General features: G+C 33.0%; 1 protein-coding gene across 11 annotated transcripts in view; it reads left to right on the forward strand.

Moving 5' to 3' along the window:
• EPHA7 (EPH receptor A7) overlaps positions 1-21789 on the forward strand; it is a 180892-nt gene that overhangs the window by 51843 nt on the left and 107260 nt on the right. For all 11 annotated transcript variants that reach the window (XR_004228933.1, XM_023205181.3, XM_023205179.3 and 8 more), the window contains exons 4-5: positions 9494-9649; positions 10880-11215. Coding sequence is in view for 10 of the 11 variants with exons in the window: in XM_023205181.3 (XP_023060949.1) it covers positions 9494-9649; positions 10880-11215 (492 nt within the window). In the remaining variant the exon portion in view is untranslated. The remainder of the gene's footprint in view (positions 1-9493; positions 9650-10879; positions 11216-21789) is intronic.

Genomic DNA, 21789 nt, shown 5'->3' on the forward strand with positions numbered 1-21789 from the left:
GCAGCCAGTCTTATAATTGATATAAAGGACATGTCATCCTGCCTTGTTAGGATCATTGAAGTCAGGCCTTATATAGTGAGACTGACAATGTCTATCATTCAAACTATGAATTTTATCTTTTGATAAATGTGTTAAAAATGATTATGTAACAGCAAATGTAATGATACTTAAAAAGAGGAATTATCACTCATATTTTTTAACATAGAGCCTACACTCTCTGATCTTTCTCAGTATGTTTTCATAATGAGAATGAATAATAAAACTGATGTGCAAAATGTTTGGTACTTTAGTAAATATAAGAGAACGATTTGAAAATAAACTTGGCAATGGCATAAATGCTATTGAAAATTGTGCCTCCTGTCTGAAATCTTCCAAACACTAATTGTGAGGTAAGAACTCTCCTAATTGTTGCCTCTTGTTCATAAAGGCGTGTCCTCAAAGAAGATTTTTAGTAGAATAAAATAGTGCTGTGTCACAAATAAGCCTTACTTTTAAGTTCCTACAAGTAAATAATATAATGTTTGAGTTTATGAAGCTAACTTCCCCTAATTTAAGTATTTTTAGTCCCCGGGAACCCCAGAATAATACTGTTTTGTCACAGACTTGAATTAGAGCTAAAAGTACTTTATTTTAGTACTTTTCCTTTCCAGTTACTAGATCCTGAGATTTCATAGTTCATTTTTTGTTTAATCTATAGGGTGAACTCTCAGAGAAAACCTATGAGGACATTATTGAGTGACATCCAGAAGGGTTTGCATTTCATTTTGAATCTTTCCTTTTTTGCACAAGTTGATTCTTTTTAGTAATTTACATGACTTAAAAATTCTATTTCTGGATACTTATCTGCATGAACCAAAATGAATGTGCACATCTTCGGAAATACAGACAGGGTTCAGCAACAATGGCACAGTGAAAGCTAGAGGTAAACTGGTAGGCAGACGGATCTCTGACAAGAATCAGGCACCCTCAGGGGTGCCATGCAGATGCAGAACAGGCCTTGTAGAACCCGTTTTTTAACACTGTTGCTTGCGAAGGCATCTCTGAAAGACTAAGTGGGTGAACTCTGTGTTTCTATATGGCATATTTGTAGGGGTGGTTAGGCTGATGATGGTAGAAAAGTACTTTTTTTTTTTTTTTTTTTTTTTTTTTTTTGAGGCGCAGTCTCTCTCTGTCACCCAGGCTGGAGTGCAGTGGCGCGATCTCGCGATCTGGGCTCACTGCGAGCTCCGCCTCCCGGGTTCACGCCATTCTCCTACCTCAGCCTCCCGAGTATCTGGGACTGCAGGCGACCGCCACCATGCCCAGCTAATTTTTTTGTATTTTTAGTAGAGACGGGGTTTCACCGTGTTAGCCAGGATGGTCTTGATCTCCTGACCTCGTGATCCGCCAGCCTCGGCCTCCCAAAGTGCTGGGATTACAGGCGTGAGCCACCGCGCCCGACCGGAAACATACATTTTTTAAAGGTAGCATTTCAATTAAAACAATTGGAAGGTAGTTTAACAGCTAGATATTTGATTACTGTGTTATTGTTATAAACAATCATTTGCAGATAGAAATATAAAAAATAACTACTATGTCTATAGCACTTTAGAGTTAACAAGGAAATAAGGAAGTAGAAGACTAATGTGAAGTGACTTTGTCCCAATTGTGTGCAGTAAATGGTGGAGTGGATTTGAACACAGATCCTTTGAATGAAAATCTGAATCTCTTTCACTGTATCATAGTACCTCTTCAACATAGGCTCATATTTATAAAGTAGAAAACATAACAAGACAAAAGAATCATAGAACATTCTAACGACTTTTTTTCTCTTTTTTATCATTTGAGTAATGACGTCAGAATTATAGTGATCATTTGGTGGAATAAAGAGTCCAGACCTCAACTAGATTCTTAACATATTCTGAAAATTTAAGTAAAGATGTGTTTACATAATGCTTTGCTTCATTTCATTTTACATTCTAAACTTTAAAAACAAAACTTTTTAAAGCTTCTTATTTTACATGTTTTTCTTTCCTATTATATGGTAGTAAGAAAACATCAAATAGTCAATTAAATAACACAAATTAATAACACACACACACGTAAAATGCCTTGAAATGAGTTTTTCTTGTAGTTTTAAAAATCCCCATGTTATCATCAAGCACTTAAGTACCTGTTATGAAAACATTTATATTCTGCATGGTATCGTTTCTAAACTCTTGCATGTTAGTTCCAGGGTGATAGAGATGGTGTTTCACAAACCGTAATATACTCATTACATCATGTTGTTTTTATCCTCCCTGCCCGCTGTTCATTCTCAACATGAAAAATCATAGCATATTAGTGACAGGAGGTCTGTATTTTAGGCAGACTTTTAAAATTATTCCCACTGAGGTACAGTCAATAGGATTAAAATACAGATTCTGGATCTGTGCATCCCAGATGAGGTCAGTTCTTTGAGTGGTGGGAGTACTATTTCTATAAGCTGTGCTTTCCCGTTTGCCTTATAGAAACATAGATATTAATATGACACAAATATTTGAAAGCTCCTATGGTAACAGACTGACGTTGCCTGAATTAAGATAAATATTCATCTGCAATAAATAAAATAACAGCATTCATTAGAATTCTTAACTACGTTTGTATGTAGATTTTACAATAATGTTAAAGCCCAGAAAGTTTCAATTACGGAACAATCTACTTATAGTTCATAATTAATAAACTCTTTGCAGCTGCATAACTGTGGCCGGAAACATCTGCAAAGCCTTATATTTTACACACAGACATGCATAATTCCTTCAGAAAAAGTTCAATTGTGCTTAAAATCACAGGTCTGGAAATGGAGTAAGACCTGAGGAAGCTGAGTCAAGTTGTATTCAGTTAACTCATGGGGGAGAAGTGGAGAGATGGGAGAAGGAAAGCAGCCCTCATCTGGCAAAGTAATGTAGGTGAAAAATAAGAATGTTTAATATCTACTCAGAAATTCAATCACAAATATTTGTATAAAATATATCAAAAATCTCTCCTAAATGTAAGCTTGGTTTTTGTAAGACTATTTTTAAGTGATAAAATTATTATTCCTGAGATAAAAGATAAGCTATTATTTATGCAACTCAAAAACTACATACTAAATTAACAAATAGAATGAAAGAATACCTTGATAATAGATTTCTAATAGTCTTAAAAGCAATCCATAGGTAATTTCTTTTTTTAGTTTTTAATTTTTGTGAGTACACAGTAGTTGTACATAGGTAATTTCTTTTATCTAAATGCAACTTTATAACATTTGATGCATATAGAGTATATATGTTAGAAAAATAAACTAATATAAGCAAATAAAATTTACTGTTTTTTTTTTTTTTAATATTTGCCTATTTAAATGTCCAGATTTGAGGGTACATTACTGATGTTTTTTTTTTTTTTTTTTTTTTTTTTTGAGACGGAATTTCTCTCTTGTCACCTAAGCCCCACGCGGGATGGAGTGCAGTGGCGCCATCTCGACTCACTGCAGCCTCCGCCTCCCAGGTTCAAGTGATTCTCCTGTTTCAGCCTCCCCAGTAGCTGGGGTTACAGGTGCCTGCCATCACGCCTGGCTAATGTTTGTATTTTTAGTAGAGACAGGATTTCTTCATGTTGGCCAGGGTGGTCTCAAACTCCTGACCTCAGGTGATCTGCCCACCTTGGCCTCCTGAAGTGCTGGGATTACAGGCATGAGCCACTGTGCCCGGCCCTGATGGATTTTATAATAAGAGCTTTATTAAGATGTAATTCAGATATCATACAATTCCCCCATTAGAATGTACAATATATGGGTTTTTGTTATAGTTACAAAGTTGTACAGCTATCACTACAAATCATTTTTAGAACATTGTAATTAACCCAAATATAAATCTTGTATCTATCAACAATCAAATGCCATTTTTGCTTAGCACCTCATCCCCTGAAAACTACTAATCTGTTTTCTGCATCTATCGATTTGCCTATTTAGGATATTTTATGTAAATTGAATCATACAATATGTAGCCTTTTATGACTGGATTCTCTTATTTAGCATGTGTTAAAGATTCATCCATATTGTATTATGTGTCTGTATTTAACTCCTTTGAATAGGTGGATTATATTCCATTGATTTAATTCATTCAGTAGTTGATGGACATTAGGTTGTTTCCACTTTTTGGCTACTATGAATAATTCCACTATGAACATTAATGTACAGGTTTTTGTGTGCATATATGTTTTCATTTATCTTGAGTATAAGTAACAATGCTTATTCTTTTGAGGAACTGGTAGTCTTTTTGAAAGTGGCTGCACACATTTCCACAAGCAGTGTAGGAGGGTTCTAATTCCTCCATATGTTCATCAACACTTGCTCTCTTTTTGGTTATAGTCATCCTACTGGATGTGTGATTTTGATTTGCATTTTCCTAATGGTTAATGATGTTGAACATCTTTTGAAGTGTTCAGTAGCCATTTGCACATCATTTTTTATGTGTTTATTACTCATTTGTATAGCTTTCATGGAGAAACATCAATTCAGATTCCTTGCCTATTTTTGATTGGCTTATTGACAGATTTTAGTTTTTGCATTTTTAAAAAATTCTTGATAATATCTAATTTTACCTCCTCAGTGCTTTAGGGGAGATATTTTATTATCATGTATTCTTTAGAGACTTTGATAGTCCAAGAAAATACCTGGAACCTCCAGGATGTTGGTTCTGAACACCTTTAAAACTTTTTTAAAATATAGAAATGTCTAAGCCCTAATAATGATTCAATTATTGTGATAGAGTCAAGACAGTGGTGTCCTATCAAAGCTTTCCTAATGTGCATCCATGGAGGATAGCCAAGCAAGATATGGATTATCAGTGCCTTAATGTTCAGGATGGTGCGAAGTATGTCTAAGATAAAAGTTAGTGCTTAAGACTTCCAAAAAATGAGTCCATTAAGGATCAGGAAATCTTTTTTGGCTGTAATAGAACTCTAGAAGTAGGTGGATTTTCTAACAACAAGATTGTGGGAAGGGGGATCCTTAGAAATATAATCAGGTAAGATTTCTCCCAAGCATGCACCTATAGGTCATAAACCTAAAGAACTGGACCAAGTATGGGTATCTGCACCCCCATTCAAGAACAAGATACATTCCATTACTATCTAATTGCTTAAGCTAAAGAGGCATGGAAATGTATGGCTTTTGGATGGCCTTTAGGATTGTTCATTTACAGTTGTTATACGAGTACCCCGATTGGTCCACTGACTGCATAATGCAAGTATAGATTCAGAGGCCTGGCATCCCATTGCTTAAACAAAACATCTATTCAAGACAACTATGGAATATGTGATTGTTAGGAGAATTTAATGGAGAATCAGCATAGAAGGTTTTGGTATCAACTCTCTTGTATGTTTAAATATATTTGATTTCAGAATTTTGGTACTTTTTTATTCTTAAATAATTAATTTATAAATGGGAAACCTGATTGCCTTTCATGTTCTTTGTTAAAAATTTTGAATTACAAATATTATTTAAATAAATTTTGTGGGGTAATATATTAAATAGTTGAGATTAAATATAATAAACTACATTTATTTCATAATAGTAAATAATATAGCAGATCTTATGATTTAATGTGTTGTAATATAATTTAGTAGATATATTGCAGTAAATAATATTATTATTCCGGTATATAGAAGTTTCATATATTTTCTGGATTTCCTGTTTCTTTGATGGTTATGGTTTTGCATTTAAAGAACAGACTAAGCAAAAACTTGCTTAACATATGAAATCTGACAAGATTACAAGTTTAAACTCTAGGATAATGAGCTTATTTTATTCATTAAGGCCGTAAGGACTAAAAGAACAGTCAAAAGAATCAGTCCTAGGCTTTCATGATATCATGGAAAAATACTGTTATTAAAATAAGAGGTGAAATATTATTTTTACAAAAGTAATTAAATATTTAAAACAAATTTTATGTGTATCCCTAATTTTTATAAATATAGTGAAACTACTTTTAAAACAATGTTCAGTTAGAAAAGCAAAAACATCAAAAGACGCAGTTACAATGCTATATTTCTTAAGGTAACTAACTTTATCCTAGAGCACATACTATATCAAAGAGCACATGCTATATCAATTAAAGTTTGCTTTGAGTTTATGTGCTATTGAACAAATTGAGAAATAAAGCAGAGGAAAAATGTGTAAAACTGCTGTTGCACAACTCCTAGAATGTTATTGTTGTATACTTCATAATTATGTATGAAGGGAATTTATCTCTAAGGTTTCAGAAGGCATTTACCTCTGAAGACTTTACTAGTAGTTTCCAGAAAACCAGCTACATTTAGAGAGAGGAGAAATTGCCTCGATTTTCACACAGCTTTTCTGGGAGTAGTTGGTGAGCTCATCTAACTTTTCTGTATGTGTGTATCTCTCAGATATGCCACTTTACCCTGCTTTATCTCACTGAGTATTTCACTGTAGGTATTTTGTGTAGATATCTTATCACAATTTCTAATTTTAAGAGCATCTGTTACTGCTTTCCCAGTCTTTTTCCACCCAGTGGATGACTGTTATCCTAAGAGGTACCGCTTTTGTTTTTGCATGTTCTTGGCTTTACTCTCAACACCATTGCTCCAACGCTTTTGTACTTACTTTTAATCACTCTAAATTGGTAGTTTCCTTTGAGATCAAATGAAAACTCGCTCGCTTCAACTTATTATTTTCAATAGTAACTGAACTGAGACAAAATATTACTTCAAAGAAAAAATGTTAAGACTTTTATGATCACATTTTTCCGGTATTGCCTTTATCTATTTAATGATAGTCATACATATATTCCATAATTGTGCAGGTATCATCAGTGTCAAAATTCATAGTGAAATTGAGAATATCAGTTTAATATCTCTTCTTAAGGTATGCTAGGATATTATTTCATAGCTTTCTAAGTTAAAGTAATAGCTTTCAATTAGTAAAAATATATAATAAAAATGATAAGGATCCATTGAAAATTAAGTTTTAGGGTAGCTAAAGCCCGTGAGTCCCATTACGTAAGTGTCAAACTTTGGCTCATTTAACAGTAAATGATGATGGTAGAATAGCATAAGGCTGAGTAACAGTAGTCCTGTGTTTTAAATCCAGTTTTATTCTAGACAAACAGAATTATTTGAAGAACTCAGGTTACTTTTGCTTTAAATCTGTTTTCCCATCTGCTAAAAGGGTAACAAAATTCAATGTAATTGGAAAGTTAAGTGATAAGAGTTTGAAATTTCTCTGCATTAGGTATCATATAGATTCTTGAAATCATGTAAGTTGAGCAAGGATTGCACCTCATTTGTGGGAAAAGGGGAATCGGCCTTTATTTAGAGGCTTTTATTTGCAACAGGAGAATGAGAATTCTGAGGAATTCCACTAGTAGACATCATTTTGGAAATGTTAAATCATGTTGCCATTGTCCCCCCATAACCTCCTTGCCCTGTAAAACAGTAAACATACACACGATGTCATCAAAATCTTGTCAGCACACACCTCTTCTTGGTCTGTATGTCTACTTTAGTTGTTTGTTTTACTTCTCCAGGCCTTGATGTCTCAGACAGAGAGTTGTGAGTAAAGCATTGCCTTCTATGTTTTATGGAATGTTGTCTCTGATCTTTGAATTGCAAATAATTCATAAAGCAAGATACAGTGAATATTTTTAAAAAGAAGAATTTCCATCCCAGAAGTCTAAGCTAAACCCTTTATCATTTCTGTTAACCATATTTTTTAATGTGACAAGATCATATCTTTAGGAACATTTCAAGGTTTTATATTTTTGTTATAATATTTAGTAATCAATATCATTGTTCTCTGTGTGCCTTATATTTGTAATAATTGCTATTGAAAACAAGTGAAGATGCATTATGCTTCTTTGCCTAATGTTTTTGTAACTGCTTTCCTCTTGTATTAATTGAGAAGCCAACTAAAGACAACATAGTCAACTGGCTTCTGAGGGCAATAGTGGGTCATAAATTTACAATGAGATGGTTTTAGCCCTGTATAAATCTATCTATCTATCTATCTATCTATCTATCTATCTATCTATCTATCAATCATCTATCTATCTATCTTCTATCTATTGATCAATGGATCTATATTCACATAACATACCTTTAAATTGAGTCTTTAAATTATATAAAATACCTATCTTGTTAATGTAAATCTACTTTCTTGATGCCCCCTAAATTATTTTGAGCTCCCAAATATATCGAAATTGTGCAATAAAAATCAGCATTTGAACAGAAGTTAAGGCATGACTCAACTGTTTTCTGGAAACTATGACATCTCAGTGTGTTAGGATTATTCCTGCTTTCCGTGTCCCCCAGAGTGAAAAACGTAGTTAATTTTCTGCACAATACCCAAGTAGAGAATATTAAATGAACTTTCAGCCAGTAAATTAAATGCTAAATTTTTATTTATGTTAAATTTTCCCTAACTTTTGTTCACAGATATAATTTTCTTTTTGCTAAATATGGTTACTAAAATTTAATAAATATGAAGAATAGATGGAATTTCTTCAATATATAATATATTAATAAAAATTATTGAAATAATGAAAAAATAACTTGCTAAATTTTCATTGAAGATAAATATAAATATATGAAATGTCCAGTGATATTAAATGGTACACTGTTACTGGATTTAATTACAGAATCTAAATGAATAAGAGCAACTTCATTAAGAGGTGACAGAAATGCTCTCTGTCCATCTCTGTTCATTGCTGAGAACAGTTGCTGTGTTAGTGTGATTGCACCCTAATCCTCTCTCAGCAGAAGACAAACAGGGCCATAATCTACTTGCTGTTGATGGCTTTCCCCTTGTTTCTGGTGGTGCAGCCATCTCCTATTCATAGGATTTCATTATTGTTAGTAACAAAGAAGTTCACTTAGTGGAAACCAACCTGCCTTATAACTTAAATTGGTTGAAATTATATCTTGGAGTTTCCTGAAAATTTGGGGAAATATAGTTCTATCATTTGTCAGGTGAAAAATTTTACATAGTTATTATTTCTAGTCTGATAATTAAAGTTACATTAATATTTTTCAACATGAACCAAATCAACATGTCAAAAGTTAGTTTAAAGCTATATTATATTAAGAAAACGTAACTTGAAGTGTTCTAATGCAGACCAACAAACAAGTTAATTATGTTGAAATCAAAGTTAGATTTGAATTATATATCAGAATTAAATGTTCTAAGGTTTTGTCTAAATAAATTATGCCTGTATTCAGTTTTCTGCTGTAGACTTTGGCCTGATGCCAACTGCAGGTGCAAGTTTGCTGTATCATTTTGTTTCTATTATTTTGTTTTATAATGAACTATCATAACATTTGGCTACTGAAATACCGTAAAATGAATATTTTATCATAAAGAGCTTGTTTTTCGTACATCAAATTTAATATTTGATTCATTGCTAAGTAATACAATTTTTCTTTAAAGATCGATTTGCTCTCATGTCTCAATTTTTGCTTTCTTTTGCATACCCAGCCTGTGGCCGTGGGTTCTACAAGTCTTCCTCTCAAGATCTTCAGTGCTCTCGTTGTCCAACTCACAGTTTTTCTGATAAAGAAGGCTCCTCCAGATGTGAATGTGAAGATGGGTATTACAGGGCTCCATCTGACCCACCGTACGTTGCATGCACAAGTGAGTTGTACTATGAAAGTAAAGAAGGACTTTCCAATCCCTTCTACTCATTTGTACTGTTGTGACATCAATGAAACAGATACTGAATTTGTGATACATTCTTAATTATACTTAAATATTAAAATTATTTTAAAATATTAAGAACGGAAATATTTTTTTCATAAGCAGATAGGTTTAGTAATATAAATATATCTGACATCAACTTTGGTGTTATTTCTATGTCTGCAAAATTAAGATGCATTTTAATAACATTTTTCACATGTATCTCATAAGAATCATAAGTAAAATTAAAAGTTATTAGGGTCGGCCAGACAGAGTGGCTCATGCCTGTAATCTGAGCACTTTGGGAGGCCAAGGTGGGTGGATCACAATCACCTGAGGTCAGGAGTTCGAGACCAGCCTGGCCAACATAGTGAAACCCTGTCTCTACCAAAAATGCAAAAATTAACTGGGTGTGGTGGCTCCCACCTGTAATCCCAGCTACTCAGAAGGCTGAAGCAGGAGAATCACTTGAACCTGGGAGACGGAGGTTGCAGTGAGTCAAGATTGTGCCACTACACTCCAGCCTGGACAATAAGAATGAAACCCCATCTCAAAATAAATAAATAAATAAGTTACTAGGGTCTTGCATGAATATTAAATGTTATTAAAAAGTAATGTCTTCAGAATTAAAATTCCATTACCAAATACAGCAGATCTCACTAAATAGAGCAAACCTCACATCTTGGTTCTTCAATTAGTGAATGTTTGAGAGACCCAAATCCAAAGCCAATCTCAGACATTGCTATAAATTATTCTTGAGTACATTAAAATGAATAAATGTATTCCCCGTTATATGGTTAAATGGAGAACTAATTTTAAACTACTGCACAGCTGTTTTTTTTAGGTGCATTAACTGTACTGTTTTAATTGCTTGGAAGAAAAATAGCTAAAGACTGTGGCAAAAGTACAAAGACAGTTGTTATCCTGTTTTCATTTTGACGTATTAAAAGGAAAATAAATAAAGCCTCTTGCCAAGTGAATTCAAGGAAGCTTTTATACAGCTTCTCTAGTAAAGGTAATGAAATGTTTATGTGAAAGAAAGCATTTCAACTCGTTTTCTCTTCAGTAATTGAGCCACTAAGCTTAATGCCTCACAGGGATCCTTTTGTTCTTTTTGTTTGCATGTTTTTTTTGTTTGTTTGTTTGTTTTTCTGTTTTTGCTTATTTATTTATTCTTGGTTTCCCAAGGGCCTCCATCTGCACCACAGAACCTCATTTTCAACATCAACCAAACCACAGTAAGTTTGGAGTGGAGTCCTCCTGCAGACAATGGAGGAAGAAACGATGTGACCTACAGAATATTGTGTAAGCGGTGCAGTTGGGAGCAAGGGGAATGTGTTCCCTGTGGGAGTAACATTGGATACATGCCCCAGCAGACTGGATTAGAGGATAACTATGTCACTGTCATGGACCTGCTAGCCCACGCTAATTATACTTTTGAAGTTGAAGCTGTAAATGGAGTTTCTGACTTAAGCCGATCCCAGAGGCTCTTTGCGGCTGTCAGTATCACCACTGGTCAAGCAGGTATGTTTTGTGCTTATCTTCACTGAATGGAATAATGTGACTACCTAAATAAGGTGTCTTGCTTGAATATTTAGTTAGTTTCTCTACACAGAGCTTGATTCTTCCAGCTTGTTGATTATTTACAGCTTTAACTTTTCCTGTTGCTTGTTATACCATTAGTGTACTCATTAACATCTTCAGAGATCTGGCAGGAGAAATAAAAGGAGATAAAATTGGCTGGGTGCCGTGCCTCACACCTGTACTCCCAGCATTTGGGGAGGCCGAGGCGGGCAGATCACGAGGTCAGCAGTTCGAGACCAGCCTGGGCAACAAGAAACCCCATCTCTGCTCAAAATACAAAAATTAGCCAGGCATGGTGGCACATACCTGTAGTCCCAGCTACTTGAGAGGCTGAGGCAGGAGAATCACTTGAACCTGGGAGGCCGAAGTTGCAGTGAGCCGAGATCACGCCACTGCACTTCCAGCCTGGGTGACAGAGCAAGACTCTTTCTCCGAAAAAAAAAAAAAAAGAGATAAAATTGTAAACCCTTAAGACTGCTATAAAACAAATAACTTCACTGAAAGATCTAGAGGAGGGGAGTGAAAATATTGGTCAAAATGAAGTAAAGGATATGTTCACACTTTTACCTTTTTGTTTGGTATGCTCATGATCACAAAGTACATGATAATTAGGAATAATGAAAGAGTTGACTTCATTGTCTCACATAATGTTACCCAATTTTTTACTACGTAGACTATGATCTTTGTAATATAGGACAAGTCTGCATTTTAATATGCATGAGGGAATTTTAAGTTCATCAGTAGATTTGTGATCATATTAATTTCCATTTTTATATTAGAATAAATGGCACATTTCATGAGGATTTCAGAAGAAATGGCATAACCATGATAATTGTGAACTTGTAGCTTAGCCTAAAAGCAGTCTTCACTTATTTTCTTGCTGGCACTTGAAATGCTCTCCTTAAGTTATTCCTTGTTGTGCTTAGGTATGTTTTGGAAAATACAAATTGGAGACATTCCAAACCTTTAGAAAAATCTTACTGCTGAAGGAAATCTCAGAAATTAGGGACTTTCTCAGTCTTTTGAAAAATTCTTATTGCTGAAGATAGATGCTATGTAGTAAATGCAACAAAGTGCTATGTTATCAGCAATATTAAAATCGGGCCTTCACTAGAGTAGTGTGTTGTGTGAACAATGTAATAAGCTAATAACAAGGTCCTCTTGGTCTTTGGCTGGCTGTCTAAAAGCAACCAGTATTATCCCAAATTCCTGGGATAATAATCTATTATTCATTTTAGTCTATATTCACAAACTATTCTTCATTTCCATGCCAATTTTAACCAACTGTTACCTATTTAAATTATATCTACATAATGAAAACTATGTATATGATCTCAGGCTTACCATTTTGAACAGATTAGTGGATTTTTATTCTAAAGGTTTCATTCTGATGCTTATTTCAAAGTCTGTTTCAATCAGATCTCCTATTTAAGAGCAGATATCGGAGGGTAAAACATAGAAATGTAAATATTTGATAATTAGACAAAAAGTAACTGATTTAGTTAATTACCTGGACTTCCCTATTTTATTTTGGACTTACCTGTTTTATTAGCAATGTTTATACTATTTTTTTTTAAATGCTGTTGTCATTAGATAGTTCCACTTGTGTTGTTTTGTATATAAATTTGTCTCATAGCTTTGCAGTGAGTGGATTTGAAATGTTTTAGGTTTATGATTTTTGACATAAGAGCTATCTTTTGGAAGCATTAATAGAAACTTAGTTCTACTAAGTTAGAATGACATTCTTTTATTCCTGCTAATATCAAGAAGTGACATTTTTATTTCTGAATATAACCAGGAGATGCTGAACTGATACCAGAAATAGTGTTTGCCAAATTGGCCACTTTGGGGATGTCTTTTCATGTTCCTAAAATGTCTATTGTTTGATTTTTCAAGTTAATACTATACAGGCTAAATATATTATCAAATTTCTATAAATTTCTGGAATCAAATATTTCACAGATGTTGTGTAAAATGGCTTTGGATGTTGATTCCCTTCTGGTTAAGAACAAACTAGGTTGGCTGGAGGGTTTTTTTGGTTTGTTTTTTTTTTTTTTGGTTTTTTGTTTGTTTGTTTGTTTGTTTTTGCTTTATTTGTGGATGAGGTTGATTTAAATGTACAATAAATATATTGATATATTGTGATGGCTATACAACCCTGTAAATGTACTAAAATACTTAATCATATATTAAAATGAGTACATTTTATGGTATTTAATTTACACCTCAATAAAAAGAAAAAAAAGATTAAAACAATACCTATAAGTTTATTAAATAACATAAACATAAATAAAGGTTAAAAAACTAGATTTGCACTTTTATATTAAAATACTAATTCATGATTGCCTAGTCTGACTACATCTCAAATGCTAAAACTCATGAATTTACAGTTAGCTTTTTCTAACAGAGGAAATTCGGAATGATTGGTGATTATTGTTCTTTTGCATGAGTATACTCAGTTCCCTCCATCACCATATTTTTGTTCTTCCTAAAGGGGGGTGGTTTGAAACTTGGTCTGAGTTCAAAACTATCCAAGGAACCCTGTAAAACCCTTGAAATTATCATTCTCCATTAAACGAATAGCATCCTTTCCAACCTAGTTTATGCTGAAATCACTTCAACAGTGAATTTAAGTCTGTATTTCTGGTTGGTTATCTTTCTCCTCAGCAATCCACTGATGCCTAGCATAAAAGAGTTTATTAAGAGAATTTCACGTTTCTAGGAAAGCTTAGAGAGTCAGAATAACAAATAATCAGCCAGTGCTTCAAAAATAGTGTGTGTACTTTGTAATTCTTTTTCTGTTAAGTTTTGAGTTTGGAGCACAAGACCCTATACCACTGTTTGTGTGAGTAGAAGTGTATTGAACTTCTTTTGCTCATGGGAAGAATAGGCCCATTGATATTAAGGGCCCTGAGTTCTAGTTTCTAGTCTGCCACTAGGAGGTATATCTATTTTGGGTTGATCACTAAAGCTCCGCATGAAAAAGAAAAAATCGGGATAAAATAATATCTACTTTCCTGTATTATCGTGTTAAGTGAGATGATATTAAAGAAAACTAAACTCATACATTGCCATAAAAATGCTAATGCAGTGAATAGCAAAATGAATGCCAATTAGTCCTCTTTTTATGTGACTCTCTGGGAACCTGTCAAGGCAAAATGCACCAATTTCTTTATCTGTAGAAGCATGAGGGAAAATAATTTGAGTGCAGAATTGGCAGCTAACGTATTATAACGTTGGAAGAAGGAGAAATTAATTTTGTTTGGCCTGTAAAAAATATGACTATTATCTAGCTATCAATTATCTTATGATTGAGGTTCTTGTGTAAACCAATGATTTTACCTTTAAGATAGACTTGTATTGAAAAAGCATGATATTTTAATGTTCATATTTATATAAGTTTTATATTTACTTGTCATGAACATGCCATACACAAGCTGGCTGAACCATACATTTTTGTTCCTGTCATTTTGTTAGTAATTATATTGACCTATTAAGGCTGAAGTCACAAAGATCGAGTTACATACAGTGGAGATATTTTTTAAAATATAGAAGTAGGGGAAAAATATATGTATTTAATCTATGACATTATGACCCTTATTCTTCCTTATATTTCAATGTTCTCTTTAAAAAATGCCTTTTTTAACGTTTTACATTAAGTTCAGTGGTACAAGTCCAGGTTTCTTACATAGGTAAACTTGTGTTATGGGAATTTGTTGTATAGATTATTTCGTCACCCAGGTGTTAAGCCTACTGCCCATTCATTATTTTTCCTAATCCTCTCCCTCCAGCCACCTTCCACCCCCAGTAGGCCCCAGTGTGTGTTGTTCCTTTCTGTGTGTCCCTGTGTTGTCATCATTTAGCTCCCACTTATAAGTGAGAACATGTGGTATTTGGTTTTCTCTTCCGGTGTTAGTTTGCTGAGGATAATGGCCACCCACTCCATCCATGTCACTGCAAAGGATGTGATCTTGTTCTTTTTTGTGGCTGCATAGTATTCCATAGTTTTCCATTCTTAAGCACTATTTAAGTGCTGCTTTTTAATGTTAGTTTGGCCAACTAGACTAAGTACCTAGTGCATGTCAAGCACTATGGGGGATGCTAAGAATAAGAAGGTAAGGAATGGCTCTCTTCTTAAATATCTAACAATATAACACTTTATTATAATGTTGTAGAACAACATTGGGAACAAAATACAAAAACTCTGAAGAAAGAATGATTCATTCAGAGAATAAACAAAAGCCCTTACAAAAATGAGTCAGTCAATCTAGAGTTTCAGAATGGATGTGCTTTTGCCAGATATAAAAGTAAGAGTATAAAAGTAAATCCTATTCTAGGCCCAGAAGAATACTACCCCTTTTCTCTAATCAGAACATGGTAATTACCACTATCTTCCTTCCTGAAACTAAGTTATGGTAGCACAGAAATAGTATGCAGAAGTATGAAAGTTAATAAAAACAGATCACTCGAAAAATGCTGTTTCTTTCTTTAATACTTCATCACTCTGGGATTATTTAAGCAATTATAATATGTGGTCTCTCCTCAAAGGGACATAGATGACTTAGCAATTATCCTTCAAGTCAGTAACTGTGTCATGTTTATCTGTGTCACCACCATCAAATACAGTCTCTTCTGCATACTAGCTGTACAAAAAGTGTTGTGGAATTAAGGCCAATGCGAAAACTAGAAAACTTAAATCATTATACAAGAGTGAAACCATTAAGGTATTAATAGAAAAGACATATTATTTGATATTAGATGACATAATTACATGATTTTAGACAAGTTACTTTACCTCTTTATACTAGAATTTTCTCCTCAAGTGGTACACTATCTGACTCAACATATTGTAAAAATTGAGCTAATAGCTTAATTCCAGGTATGTTTATTACAATAAAAAGGTGTGTTATCATACTGAAATAATTATAATAATAAGAGCAATAATTTAAAAATTACTATTTATTGAATACTTACTATGTTCCTGGTACTTTTTGAAATGTAAAATGTGCATGAAAAGAGTGTCAAAGTTGAGTCACCTATCTTTTTTGGCCTCATATAGTCCCCATAGGCAACTGAGAGATTTGGAATATAAGATCTCTCAGAGCTCCTCATATATTCATAGCTAAATGAACAAAGTAATAACTCAATATACAGTACAAACTTATCACTATGCTACACTATTCACTGCACACTATTAATAGCTGAGTGATAGTGTACATATACTACAGTTTTTAATGAGAGTGATAACTATAATAATGCTCTGGAAAGCATCGGGAAGGAATTGGGATGAAAACTGAAACCTCTTGAAAGAGGTTAGGGATAGTTTCTCAAGTTGGGCCCCCCAGGCTGAAGCAAATACTTATATGGAGATTAGCATACACAACTTTTATTAGGAAAAATGTTTGGGATCAATACCATCAGAAAGAAGGGAAGCAAGCAGGGCCCAGCAGAGCAGGGCTGAGTTGTGATGGGGTCTCATTGGAATCCTCAGCCAACTCCATGGGGAGTGCTCTACCTGTAATGAACCCTCAGGCTGTCCCTAGGTGACAGTTTTATACGTCTATGTTGTCCAGACGTTGGTTGCAGTTTTTCCTAGGAAGGAGCGAGGTGTTTTCAGAAAGGAAATTCTAAGTGAGGCAGGGAGCTGAGGCCCGTTTTCTGGCAAAGATCTCGGCAGCTCGGCAAATAATTTCTTCAGTCCTTTTGTAAGGAGAATGTGGGCAGCCCATTACAACATCCGTTATAGAGAGTTAAATTATGCCAAAGAATCAGAGGGGCAGCATTCAGAGTGTGATTATGGAATAATGATATGAACTGGATGAACAAAGATTTGTGGGAAAGATTACTGGGGAATTTTTATTTTTAGGAAAATAATCTTTTCTGATAGGAGGGAAACCTGAGTGTTTTTGAACAGACAAGTAACATGATTGACCCTGGTTTAACTTAAACTTTTGTGATCTTCCACAGGACATTTCATGTATTACATATAGTAGTTTGTTAAAAAAAAAAAAAAAAAAAATCCTGCCTAGTCTTAATTACTGTGGAAAAAACATACAAAAAATACAGTTTCCGAAAATATAAGAAAGCTTTAAAGAATCTGCCGTTATGGTGTGGAGACATCTTAATTATCTTCAAAGGTCTCTTTAGAATCTCAAACAGAACTGTATTCTTTCCCCATCATGAGTTTTGTTATGCTTGGATAAATGATTTATATGACACGCACACAGATTGTACTAAAATTTGAACTAAATTTGCGGAGTTGTTAAGACAAGAACTGATATCATTTTAAAAGTAAAATTTCGAGAGTTCAAATGACTTTACAAAGGCCACACAGTAAATTATATAGTGATGACCCAAATGATTGCAATCAAATACACTTCTTACCTCAAAATTATTAAGTGTTTATGCAGTCTTATCATAGAGTGCTATCTTTAAAAATGTAGCTCCGTAATCCATTACACGAGAATTTGCAGATTGGTTTAATGGCCAGTGATAAGAGCTGTTAAGTGAAAAGGAGACCTACTAAGAAGTGTTACTTCCTGAGAATATTAACAATGTAATCTTTGTGGGATAGCATTGCTAAATATAGCATTTGCCTTCTCATTACTGTTTTATTATCCTTCTTCAAGAAACTTTAAAAATAGCCCTGCATATTTTAAATTGACTGACTTTCCTGTGTTTTTCAATGCCCAGATCTAATTTCTCAGTCAAAATAAAGATTTGCTTCAGTATTCCCTTTACTTTGATTTGTAATGTTTATATGATGTACCAGATGAAATATAACCTGAGTCATGTGATATAACATTACACATAAGCAAAATTATTACCAAAAAAGACAAAACCAACAATCATTTTCTGTATTTGTCAGAAATAGCTTCACTCACATGAATTAATGTGACTCAATTGTGACTGTTTTCTCGTAAATTAGTGTAGATCATCTCTTTTCAATGATTTAATGGACACACATCAAGTTATATGTCTTTAAATAAGTAAATCAATTCCATTAAATTTGTATATTTTTATGCTTGTTAGGAATGTATAAGATTGATTTATATTTTAAAGGAACATGATATTAAGAAAATATATTTTCTTATTTTAGAACATTTACTTATTATATAAAGTAATATTAAACACAGCATTCTCCACAGGGTGAAACAAGACATAATTGTTTTATCACTAGGTTAAAAATATATAAATGTAAAAAAACAGGAACCATTTTGTAGAGATAGTGTTATTGTTATTAAAACGTACATTCATATGCACACCTATGCCACCTGCAGCAGAAAATCAATCGAATAAATTTCCTTTAACAGTAAACTGTTCAAAATATGCGTTTCTGTTATATTTAGACATTTTATAAACCTGAGGTATCCGAAAGTGCAGGATTTAGTCATTCTAATTCATGCTGCAGGGCATGACATTTTAGTAATTCATATGCTTTGCTTAAACAAGGAGTAACTTTAGACTGTTAGTGAAATTTATTTAATATTTAAGTATTTTTGTAACATAAATATGAAAACATATATAGATATATTTACATTTTTATTTAGTGGTTGTAAGTTATGAAAACATACAAAAAGGATGATATATTAGATACTATTTTAGTAAAATTTTAATTAGGTAACGTACTACCATGTTGACATTAATACTAATAACCAGGATTTATGTAGTGCTTAGTATAAAATATGTTGATTCCTTTACATGTAAAGACCCATATGTTTGCACAGTATCTTCACATTCTGAATTTATTATGTAAGTTTAAGAGAAAATTACATGTTTCTGTGATATGGTCTTATACTAATTGCATCATATATTTGTAACATTCTTCACACATTAGATGTGAAAAGTTTATCTTTCCTCTTAAGCTTCATGTTACAAGAAAATGGTTGTACCTTTGATCATACTCTCTAGCCCCATCAACATATTGGGCCAGGGTAGATGGTTAATAAATATTTGTTGGCTGAATACATAAATTATTTGTATACCATAATATGGAAAGAAAATTTCTTAAACTAGGTTGTTAAAGAAGACAGTAATTTAATTCAAATGACATAATGTTATTTAAATTATGCAATTTTTATTGCATTAACTTGAAGTTAATAACTTCAAGTAGTCATTTTGCAATTTGGTCCTAAAACTGTAAATATATTTAAAATCTTAAACTGTTTACAGCCATAATGTAGTATTTAAGCAGAAGTTTTAAATGAAAGCTTAACCTTCTTATAAAATAATAAAGGTACAAATAAACCTTAACTTTGAAAACTTTTGTAATGCTTCATATTTTGAAATCTTGTTGAAAATATAATTAATTTATATCTTTTATATAACATTGAATATGTAGAAGCACAGAGATCAGGATTAGAATGCTTTCATTATTACCTAGGAACATAATATCAGCTTTTCATACATTATTTTACTATTTTTTATAGTTTGGTATATTTAGGTTTTAATATTTTTGTGTTTTTTTTTTGTTTTTATTTTTTTGGTTTTGTGACAGCTTTAAGGCTACAGCACATCACTGTGCCATGACTATTCTCAATTAAAACATACATAAGGAAATGCCTCTAAGTAACCTGTGTTCTCATCCCCACACCTTAACCTTGCCACGTCAACTCCCTGATCTCCAGTCCCAGTATCTTTCTGAGTTGTCAAATCTCTCCTTTTCTGATATCGTTAATATTTGTAATGAAATAGGCTTATGTTGAGGTTATGATGACAAGTTGATCTGCATACTGTTTAATGAACATGCTTTTAGTAGATACTTGAAAAAATCCTAGTATATAGGGTGTTTTAATTGACTTCTCATATTTCAAATTTAATGCTTCTTTATCTTTTCTTAAGTTCTTTGCTCTTTGAAGTGCTACTTTGTAAATAATGATGTTTACATACCTGGGAAGCAAGAGTTCATTTTTGACAATAACCAGTTATTCTACTGTGATGGAATTGTGTCCTCCCAAAATTCCTTTGCTGAAGCCCTAACCCCCAGTGTGACTGTATACTCTCCTCCATACACACTGAGAAAGGCCATGTGAGCACATAGAAAGAAGATGGTCATCCACAAGCCAGAAAGAGAGGCTTCAGCAGAAACTGAAATCTGTTGGACCTTGATTTGGGACTTCTAATCCTCAGAACTGTGAGAAAACAAATTTCCACTTAAGCCCCTCAGTCTGTGGTATTTTCTTATAGCAATGAATGCAGACTAATACTCATCCCTGAGATAAGTTAATTCTATCCAATTATTTTAAAGAAAAGTCTTTATTCTCCATATGTGTGAGGACAGCTAAGGCATGTAAAATTTTATTTATGGGGCAAGAAATGACAGTTGTAGAAATTTTATGCATTTCTATGATTTTTCCCCTCAGAAAAACATGAAACTTGTTTAGTACAGTACCTTTGTAAGTACCAGAAAATGACCAGTAATAATGTTTTCTTTTCAACGTCCAAGTCAGGTTTTTATTTTTTAACAGAGACAGTTAATCATGTAATAAATTTTAGAAGGTGATACATTGATGGTAACAGAACACCCAATATAAAATTTATTATAAATTTTGTTCCTTAGTTTTGAAGCTGGGGTAAGTTTGTCAAATTCTTGGCAATTTTAACCTAACAATTTCTACATGATTAAGAAGTCAGTATCATTTCAGGATTATCGTAGGAGAAAGTGTTTATAGCTCTATATTTTGGAGATATAAATTTGTAATTTGCTAAATTTAAGCATCCTCTTCAAAAAATATGACTTCCCATTAGGATCATTATCCTGGAATATTCCATAATGATGGAATTATGTAGGGTAATTCTTATTACATGTATTGCCCTTAATAGAAGATCCTTTATTTTGCAACTGTGAGTTTATGGGGTAGACATTGTAAGTAAGCTGAATATTCATCTACTAAAATAATATTTACAAATAAATAGCCACTTTACCATTAGAGTAAAGAAGTTTATTCAAGTGATATATGGAAAATCTGTTTTAAGTAAAATGTGACTAACTAGACCACATGCTCTTTACTTTTAGGGGAAAAATACCAAAAGCAAGTTAACAGGAGGGACTTAAATAAAATATGCAAAGTTTTTCAGGGCATAACCTTAGGTAAATATATATTGAATTCAATCTCTTTTTCTGGAGGTACTAAACAATTATAAATCATAAAAAATAATGAATATGTTATATTGTAGTAATACCATGGCAAGAATACAAACTAACACATTTGTAATAGGTTTCCAATATACATTGACTAAAGAAGTGTTTTTGGTTAATATTTCCTTGAATGAAACCAGTTACCTGATTTGCTTGATTCTATTGTACAAACAGGTTTTGTTCTATGAGTCATGTGTTAGTTTTTATGTAGCTAGCTATCCTGCCCATTTCTCTAAGTGTTATTGAAGCGGTAGCATTGTGGAGACAGATACAGTTTCAGAAAAATTTCATTTAAGAGCAAGAAATCAATAAGCTGCATTTCACAGAATGAAAAGCCAATTGATAGTAATTTCATACATTATTCATGTAAAGACAA

Source organism: Piliocolobus tephrosceles, chromosome 5 (assembly GCF_002776525.5).
Source record: "Piliocolobus tephrosceles isolate RC106 chromosome 5, ASM277652v3, whole genome shotgun sequence".
Classification (NCBI taxonomy): Eukaryota; Metazoa; Chordata; class Mammalia; order Primates; family Cercopithecidae; genus Piliocolobus; species Piliocolobus tephrosceles.